The sequence below is a fragment of the Stomoxys calcitrans genome, chromosome 4 (genome assembly GCF_963082655.1).
Source record: "Stomoxys calcitrans chromosome 4, idStoCalc2.1, whole genome shotgun sequence".
In the NCBI taxonomy this organism is placed as follows: Eukaryota; Metazoa; Arthropoda; class Insecta; order Diptera; family Muscidae; genus Stomoxys; species Stomoxys calcitrans.
Genome location: NC_081555.1, coordinates 89,342,206 through 89,352,005, shown reverse-complemented (window position 1 = coordinate 89,352,005; position 9,800 = coordinate 89,342,206). Strand labels below are relative to the sequence as shown.

Here is a 9,800-nt window from a genome sequence, read left to right as displayed (position 1 = left end):
CGTTACTCGTTAGTAAGTCTATTCATGATGAAATGTCAAAGCATACTGAGCATCTTTCTCTTTGACACCATGTCTGAAATCCCACGTGATCTGTCAAATACTAATGCATGAAAATCCTAACCTCAAAAAAATCACCCTTTATAAGGTGTAAATTGATGATCTGCTGCAGAGACAAACCGCGAAAAAAAACCTGAAAGACGCCCGTAATTGCTGACATCCGCCGGCATTAATACTAACTGAACACAGCTAGAACAGCTGTTTGTTGGGAAGGAAATCAAAGTGAATACAATTGCATTTTTTTAATAGGTCGTTTACACTGGGCAATAAATCAGTCATACTTAAAAAATTCTAATTAATAGTAGGATCCTGTATCTTAACAGAACAAGAATGATATAAAGGGTAAGGTAAATCCCACTTATTCCGATTTCTATAAAATGGAATGAGAAATAAGCTCTTTATACTTTAAAGAAGTCCATTAGTTCGAATTACAACCAAATTGAATAATTATTAAGCCATCCATTCCTTCAAGAAGTCATCTCCAGGTAATATCAAAGAGTAGAACTATATGTATTACCCTTGAAATGATAAAAGGGGGACCATCCAACATAACACACTTATTCGAATGTCATCCAATTCCTATAAAAATGTATAAAAGACCTATGTTTAAAAGAGGACCTATGAGCAACACACTTCACAATAGGGCAACAACACCAGGTCTCATTGATTGCGCAGCACAACCTAAGCTAACCATCGATCCATTTCTAATCAGTTTGTCGAAAAACCTGACGAAGCATTTCCGATTGTTCGAATAAGTTCTTTGCATTTTCCAATCTCTCTCGACCTAATATAGCCCGACCCCAGTGCTTTCAGTGTCCCCTGACTGTCCACGTTCATGTCTATATATATCGTGATGGTCTGATAAGGTCGCCGCTACCGCAACGTCTCCAGTGCTTTCAGGACCGCAAACACCTGCGCCAGAAACACGCGTGCTCCCTTCCAAATTATGCCAAAGGTCCCAAGAAAAGCGGGGTACTATTAGCCCAGAGTTTCCTTTTCGGGAAAATAACATACAAAATCGCTAATTTTGACCATGAGTATTCCACTAAGGAACAGGGCCACACTTCTCACATATCAATGAGTGCAGTACGATTCCAGTTTAAGCTCAATGATAAGGGGGCCTCCTTTGTATAGCCGAGACCAAACGGCGTACCGCAGTGCGACACCTCTTTGGACAGAAGTTTTTACTTGGTATAGTATCTCACAAATGTTGCCAGCATTTGGAGGGGAAAACCACCCTTGAAAAAATGTTTTTACTGATGTCTCGCCAGGATTCGAACCCCGGCGTTCATCCCCATAAACAAGCATGCTAATCTCTGCGCTACGATGGCCTCCTCAATCCGTCAACAATTTTAACTTAAACCGCATATGAAATATCTTCGTTTCTACTCAAAAGGTTAATTTTAAAGGACTATAAAGTGTTAAGGACTAACCGATTGACAAAAAGACTAACTTCACACAATTCCATGGCAGCCGGTTGTACGTACCGGATTGACCCGATGGAGTCCTTCATCGTCAAAAGCTGCCGCCTCAATGTTCAACACACCGCTGCCACAATAACAACTAACTGCACAAGCTTGTCTTGGATATTTATAACGATCAATCAAGTTTATAAATATTGTTGTTGTTGTAGCCACATTTTCATGTAGAGGTGGCGATCCTCGTCAAGCTCCTGTAGATGAGCAAGCTCGTTCCGGTTCAAAGGACCGATCGCCGCGGCAAAGACGCCAATAACTAGCCACCGTAGCGCAGAGGTTAGCTTTTCCGCTTATGACGCTGATCACCTGGGTTCGAATCCTGGCAGGAACACAAGAAAACTTTTCAGTGGTGGTTATCCCCTCTTAATGCTGGCGACATTTGTGAGGTTCTTTGCCATGTAAAAACTTCTCCCCAAAGAGGTGTCGCTCTGCGGTACGCCGAGACCGAACGGTCAATGATAAGAAGATCCCTTATCATTGAACTTAAAATTTAATCGGACTGCACTCATTGATATGTGAGAAGTGTGGCCCTGTTCCTTAAGGCGCTATTACACGGCATGTAGATGTCTTACGACATGTCAATTTTTGTATTCTCATGTAATTGAAAATGTTTGTCAAAATTGTGCATTTACATACGATTCATCATTTTTGCTATCACACCTGTATGTTATTTTCGTATGCCATAACCTAAAAATGTGAGCAACACTCATTGATTTGTGAGAAGTTTGCCCCAGTTCCTTAATGGAATGTTCATGGGCAAATTTGCATTTGCAATAACTCGCCTTGTTATATCGAGCATCATAGGCACTCAGCTTTTGTGTGCAAGAGCCGGTGCCGCTCGGCCTCTCATTGAAACTCTCCGCTCGATACTGCTAATTGTCCGTGACTGCCGTTGCAGCTACTCCGTATGGAGCATTTCGCTATTCGCAACCCCTGTCCGTTATTCGCAAACAAGTTTCTATTATGCCCTGTGAAAGCAATGAACACCATAAAAATTCGGCCTGAATGTTCCAGCCTGTGTGGTGCTCACAGCTATCCCGTGGGGCGATATATAAATATTGTAATTTCCGCCTACGATCGACTCTATGCACCAGAACTAACTTGCTCGTCATCTAGAGAGCTTGCCAAGGATCGCTACCCCACATGCAACGCAAGCATGTGGCTACAATAACAACAAACTGCTACAACAACAACAACAATAACTACTAAAACATTGTGCATTTTTGCTTGAGAAGAAACTCTCAATGAAAACTTGCGGTTTCTTAACTATCGAGCTGTCAAACTCAAACTCTCTTTCTCTCTCACCTTGTCTCGTTCATTTGCAAAATATAAAGCTGTGTTTTGTTAGTTTTCAAATATTAACAACTAACCAAGAGAATTTGTGGCGTGCTTTCAGTTTTCGCGCTCTTTCCTCGATACGCATCACAAATTTTCTTCTGCAGAATAAAATTGGTTTTGTAAAATATTTAAGTGCAATTATTTGGAAAATGTTAACGGAATGAGTGTGTTTAAAACTGATAAACACAATAAAGATAACGATTCAAATCATAGGGGTAGTGTATCTCCTGTGGATTTCATTTTTCCATTAAATAAAATTTTCGATCATCTAACCTCATTTTGAAAGATAAATTAACAAATAAAGATTGACTTTGTGACTGTGTCTGAGTTTATTGTCGCGTACGGTTTCTGCGGTAAAGTTTCCATGAAAGTTATGTTAACAGTGTGTTCCCGTAAGTTTTTTATAAAGGGCCACATAAGATAAAAGTGTCATTTCGTTTGCCTTGAAACTTGAGACAGCCGCTATCTTTGTGAACTCTTAAAACTTTCATAACTGTGCAAGGGAAGCAACTACCAATGTATGTACCTATCTCAGAGAAAACATAAAATCATTTCATATATAAGGCGTTATAGAATGCACAATTCGACAAGTCTCTTCCTCTATATGAAAACCTGGTATGTGTTAATGTGGTGCCAGAAACTGTTTGGGTTTAGTGTTTGTCAGCGATCGCGAAAGTAAAGTTATATTGATGTTGTTGTTGTTGTTGTAGCCACATACTTGCATGTGGGGGTAGTGATCCTTGGTACGCACCTCTTAGGGAACAAAGACGTTGCGGTGCACCTACCCGATCGCTGGAGGAACGAGTTCTATTGTGCATTTTAAGTGACCGGAAGTATGTTCGGTATAGTGTCTAAGTAAAAAAGTGTCGTCATTCGCAAACAAGGCTCTATCATGCCTTCTAAGAGACAATAATTCGGTTCGGTCAAGTGTAATTGTTCGTTTTTTTATAGACAAACTCGGCTCCTGTTAAGTGTCGGTCCGCGAAAACAACGTTCTATCTTTCATTGTAATGGATAAATATGTGGCTCGTCATGGCCTTACAAAATCTCATATCATTGTGCTTGTCAGACATCATTTAATCAACAACCTCAAATGAATTCTTGCCAATTGGATATTTCTTGCTGCGCAAATTTCAAGTAGGATTTATATACAACAGGTAAGTTTAAAGTGTGAGTTTTTTCATAACAATACCATTTCTTGAAGGAATACCAGTTTTACGAATTTCTGGAATTTCGAATCTGGAGCTAATGAGATTGTCTAGCAATTGATAATTTTATCCGCTCCACTCGGAGACCATAGGTCCGCAATCCCATGGCAGCCGGTTGTACGTACCGGATTGACCTGATGGAATCCTTCATCGGCGAGGGCTGCCGCCTCGGTGTACAATACACTGCTACAACACCAACAACAACAACCATAGGTCCAACCAAGGGCAATAAAAGTGTGTAGGCAATCTTATGTCGAATACAGAACAAACTTCTGGGCTGTTTTTGCAGGGACCATCCAAATCATTATCTTATGGATAGGTGTCCACCGCCCAGAAGCCTTAAGGTTAATCTTCATGACATAGAGCATGAGGTTCAGCGATACACAAGAGAACCTTTAGATCAAGTGGCATATCAAGCTGGTCTAGACAACATTCAAGCAGATGCCTTGAATATCTAACGGATAAATGTGGTCTTTGGAGAACTACCGCCTCCCATTGCACCTGAAGAAATTGATCTCCTTCGGGCAAACCAGAGTGGTTCTGGCTCAATAACGATCCGGCATATGCAGCCGACTCAACTACTACAGAGCAAGGATTGATGTCAACGTGTAGGATGTGTGTCCCTTTGGTGATCTGGGACCACACCACACACACGTCATCTGTTTAACTGCCCACCCAGACCCTCTTATCTCAGCCCCTGATCCCTCTAGACGCATCCCACCTTTGTCGAAGAGTTGCTGTATCTGGATTTCTAACAGAATCAAGCAGACGAAATATAGAACAGAACACACTGCAACAACAAAAACAAGCATGTGAAAAAAGGAGAGAGTTTGTATGTCGGAACTAGTCATTTAGGTCCCTACTGTAGTCCAGAATGACTAAAGAACAGCCGAATAGACATTCATCGATCACTCATTGTCTCCTCATTGTCAAAGGTATTCGACCGATTGCTGATACGATCCTTCGGTGATCCATACATAACCTGCCTATCGGCAGCTTTGTTTTCCGTGAAGCGGGTGGCAGCAGAGCCATTCCTTTAGTCCGCAGGTACACATCCTAACAAAATAAATGAAGAGAATGGAAACAGAGGAATAGGTGTTTTGCTTCTAGACTTTTTATTGAGATCCTTTTTTATTGAGGAGTACAAAGTTGCTCTCTTTTTGTTGCTGTGACAGTAAGTTATGTTTTCATCCTTAAAATGTTAGCTAAGTTTTGTTTAATATTCTGATCTAGTAGAGTGATTTGATTTTTAGTCAAGTGTGACAAGAGAGACACACATCAAACAAGTTAGTATCAATTTCAGCCAATAGAAATTAAAGCTGCCTCTACTGCCGGAACCTACCACTCTTGTTCGGCAATGGATAACTATAAGCACCACATTGGCTGAACCTTTGAGCTCCGATCTATGTGGTGTTCGCTGTTATCACGAAAAGCTTAACTGCGAGCTACCGTGCGCTTCGACAAGTTGGGGATAGTGGAATGCTCCATACGGAGTAGCTGCAGTTGCAGTCTTGGACAATCAGCGGTATCGAGCGGAATCTCAGTGAGAGGCCGGGTGGCATATAGAAATACTGAGTGCCTATGATGCTCGACATGATAAGGCGATTTATTAGCGTCTTTAAATAGTCAATGGCCATCATGTTCCTGCGGCGATCGGTCCTTTGGACCGGAAGGAGCTTGCTCACCTATGCACCCACCGTAGCGCAGAGTTTGGCATGTCCGCCTATGACGCTGAACGCCTGGGTTCGAATTCTAGCGAGAAAATCAGAAAAATGTTCAGTGGTGGTTATACCATCCATGTAAAAACTTCTCCTTAAAGAGGTATCGCTCTGCGGCACGCCGTTCGGAATCGGATATAAAAAGGAGGTCCCTTATCATTGAGCTTAAAATTGAATTGAATTTGCCCTAGTTTTTTAATGGAATGTTCATGGCCAAATTTGCATTTTTGCTGCTTGATCTTGACGATCTCTTATAGCGCTGAACCTCTAGATTTAGACCATGAAGTTCTAGGGCGGTGGTTGTTTATACAGAAGTTGTTGGTGGGGATGATTGCAGCGAAAACAGTCCCGTAGAATTTGCTAAGACACGGTAAGGATCTTTGTCTGGAGATGGTTCACATAGTAGGCCCACTTTGCGGCTGCATAGTTCGCATAGGCAGCATCCCAAGTGCTACCGGCAAATGATTTAAGGACCTCCATTCTACTTTTGACATTGTCACAAATCGCAGTAACATGTGCGCATGATTTGTAGACTGCCGAATGTGACATCAATTATTCGAAGATCTTTGGTGGTTGAAATCATTAGACCAAGGACTCTCACACTCTACTGCTTGCGTTCTTTCGCCTTCCATATATTTAGTGAACTATGGGGCTTCGTAGCGGTATCTACCAATATCTTCTTGCAGCAACATAAATGCTAAGGTAGACTTCAAACCTATGGCATATGCATATCATCGAACATCGTACAATTTCGATGAAGCCCGGAGTCAGAGTATAGGCAGATATTGAAGTGGCTGAGATTACACCTCGACGCCCCGATGGGAACTACATTTAAACGCTGTGCAAATTTACCTTGAAATACTACAAAACATAAAAAACAATTGAAAATCATACCATTAAGTTTGCCTTGTCAGCCTTTTTGTTCACTTGTTTTTTTTTTTGCAAAATTACATTTCCTTCTGCAAAAAGCTTTTTACACAAACATACATACGTACATATGATTTGAGTGTTTTTGTTTGTATTAACCATGAATTATGTTGGAATAGAAAACGAAAATTAAAAAATAAACCTAAATATTCAAACTCTAGTAGAACTAAAGTGATTGTATATGAGGATACAGTATCGTTAAACACTAGTGGCCATATTTCTGGAAATCCCATTCTCTGTTATCCAATGGACAGACCTGGCGGGTTTTTAACCAGCGCGAAATACAATGGAAATGAAAAGCATGATTACAGACACCCCAGGCTACAGTGCATTCCTCGCTGGTGGCAGACGCTTGGTTCGCTTGACATTCGATGCATAAGTCCATGATGTGGTTGCGGCAAATGGCGCAATTGTCGACAACAATATCTGGAAAGTGTAAAATCAAGCTTGCTTAGATGTAAACAATAGGGGAATGACACATATATTTTGAAGGTTAGGTTTGAGTAGCTTCGATTTTTTTTTTGCTATGCATAAACCCACTTCGATGATAAAAACTTACCCCAGGCCCATAAAGCAACAGCATTCCACTAGAGTCAAGTAGAAAAAGTAAAAAAATTGGATTATTAATAACTGTTGTTATTGCATTTGCATTTTTACAATAGAAAACTCTTACCTTTTTTACTTCAAAGCGTTTTTTCTCACCCTTGCTGCTCGATGAGGGCATCTCGAACTCTTCTTCATCTACCTCCATTCTGTTGCCTATGGTGTTTATATTAAATTAATAAAATAATTTCACGCACTTGAATCAGCATTAAACATTTATTAATACCTTTGGTAAAAAAAACTCTTTGTTGCTCTTCAAAAGGAAAATTGCAAGTCGAACAGTCGAAGTCGACTTTCACTGAATAAAAATGTGGAGTAATCGATTTTGAATAATCGATTTTGAAGTTTAATAATCGATTTTCGAATAGTCTAAAAGAATGCTGCTCAGCAACAGGGTTCACTAAAGTAATAGCACGCTTGTAGCACGTTAACATTGAAATTTCTTAAATTTGGATTTAACTAAATCCAAAAACAAATCCTGCACGTTTACACTGCGTTTTTGGGGGATTTAAGTGACATACACAAGCGTACATGTGTGCATATCACACACAACCATACACAATTCTTGAAAACTGTTGCATATTTTGGTACTTTTATCGATTATTCATCGGGTTTATTTGGGATTTAAAAATAAAACCTGCAAAAAATGGGATTTATTTTTGTATGGTTAAACCTGAAAAAAAAAGCACAGGACTTAGCACTTAAATCTCAAAAAGGCCATAATTTCGGATTTAGTGGCTTATGTAAACGTACTTTTGGATAGGTAACTTGCCCAACTGAAGGATTTGTCCATTTCCAGAGTTTTGTCCAAATCCCACTAGAACGTCAAATACCAGAACCCCGTTTACACTGCTCTTTAAATCCGGATTTAATGGCTGCATCATATGTTTTCTCTTTATAAAATTAGATGACGAGTCTTAAATCCGGATTTAATGAGCAGTGTAAACGGGGTTTAGGTATGGATTTTAACTTTTTTTTGTTTTAATTTATAAGTTACAAGTTTATAATCATAAATCTTTTGATCTTGTGGCTGCAACATATGATAATGGAAATAAAAACTAGAATATCAATTAGAAAGTGTCCAGAAATTTGACAGCCTAGAGGGAATTTGCGCCACAGGGTTGTATCGTTGATTTCGTTGTTGTTGGGAAAGTGAGGCAACCTTCTTAATTCAACCATGAGTGTGTACCAGCAAATTGTAAGGCGTGATTTTAATGAGTTAAGTTTTCGGGTGGCAGCACTTGTTGATAATTGTGTCCAAATGTCATCTGTGAAAGTGAAAAGTATTCCTTATGCGCTGCCGTTGCGTTATGAAGCAACAAGCAATGGCTTTAACAACTAGGCCTCACAACAGCTCCATGGAAATCCACTGTTTTATCGAAAATTGTGTTTATACTATGTTTCCACTTGGAGCAAATCTAGATTTGCAACGAGTCGTTTAGTGTTTCCTCACTAGACATTGTCCATACATTCTCTGACTTCTAAATATACCCCACTAGGACAAAATCTTCCTTTGCCAAGAAGCCTCAGTTGTATCCTGCATGGAGATGCAGAATTCTACCCAGGATTTTTTCTGAGCCTTTCTCAGCTCGGCCTTATATTTTCTTAGCTCAGCCTTATAGATATCCCAATCGTGTGGTTCTTTTGTGAGCTTTTGCTCTGTTGAAAAGTTTTCTTCAGTCCTTCCTTAGACCAACCAGCTCTGGCGTCCACCCTAGTGGCCGCTGTTTGCCCCTTGGCTTGGCACTAGGACATACTGACACAAGCGAGTCATTCAGGGTCTTCGTGATCCGATTGACAACTATGTCTATATCCTCCGTAGTTTCCACTTCCTTTTCTAGTCCAGAAGGGATAGTGGTGCAGAATTTGTGCCGAAATTTTTTCTGTTTAGACTAGGGACCCCTTCAGCAGTACTTTCTCCAAGTCTGAAACTAATATAACGATGATCAGAGAAGCTGTGGTCATCCAACACAGTCGCATATTCTTCCACTTATATCCTCCAGTACAAAGGTAATATCTAGTACCTCCTTTATTACAAATCGCCAGATTGCAACTTATAATATACTAGCCGAACCGGGCCCGCTCCGCTGCGCCTTCTTTAACTCTCTAATATCTTTTTAGGTTGGGGACACTTCGCCCTGAATGCTGATATCGAATTCGTGCCATTGTAGCCTATGACGTTGAACGCGTTCGAATCCTGGCGAGAACATCGGACAAAGCGGTGTTTATCCCCTCTTAATGTTGACGACATTTGCGAGGCACCATGCCGTGCGTGGTCATTAAAAAAATTTTCCCCAAAGAGGTACAGTGCGGGACGCCGTTCGTACTCGGCTATAAAAAGGTCCTTTTTATTGTGTTTAAACTTGGTTCCCTTCTCGGTTCCAGGTGGTAATGTGCTTCTTAAGGGCAATGTTCAAATTAGGGGAGGGATGGCATCTCATACATTTCGACTCAAATATGGTTATCAAATT

At 40.5% G+C, this 9,800-nt stretch overlaps 1 protein-coding gene across 1 annotated transcript; it reads right to left on the bottom strand.

Moving 5' to 3' along the window:
• Positions 1-6,695: 6,695 nt before the first annotated feature.
• LOC106096045 (RING-box protein 1A) lies at positions 6,696-7,621 on the bottom strand. The gene is made up of 4 exons (XM_013263565.2): positions 7,556-7,621; positions 7,400-7,485; positions 7,286-7,313; positions 6,696-7,152 (listed from the first exon to the last, which is right to left on the bottom strand). The coding sequence occupies exons 2-4, from the start codon at positions 7,475-7,477 to the stop codon at positions 6,932-6,934; spliced, it is 327 nt and encodes a 108-aa protein (XP_013119019.1). The 5' UTR covers positions 7,478-7,485; positions 7,556-7,621; the 3' UTR covers positions 6,696-6,931.
• Positions 7,622-9,800: the final 2,179 nt, after the last annotated feature.

What these genes read in the sequence shown, in the direction of transcription:
- LOC106096045 (XM_013263565.2), bottom strand. Translation starts at nt 7,477, where the DNA reads ATGGAGGTAGATGAAGAAGAGTTCGAGATGCCCTCATCGAGCAGCAAG. An exon ending in AACGCTTTGAAGTAAAAAAG is followed by an intron (nt 7,314 to 7,399) that starts GTAAGAGTTTTC and finishes ACTTGACTCTAG; the next exon opens with TGGAATGCTGTTGCTTTATG. An exon ending in TGTTGCTTTATGGGCCTGGG is followed by an intron (nt 7,153 to 7,285) that starts GTAAGTTTTTAT and finishes TACACTTTCCAG; the next exon opens with ATATTGTTGTCGACAATTGC.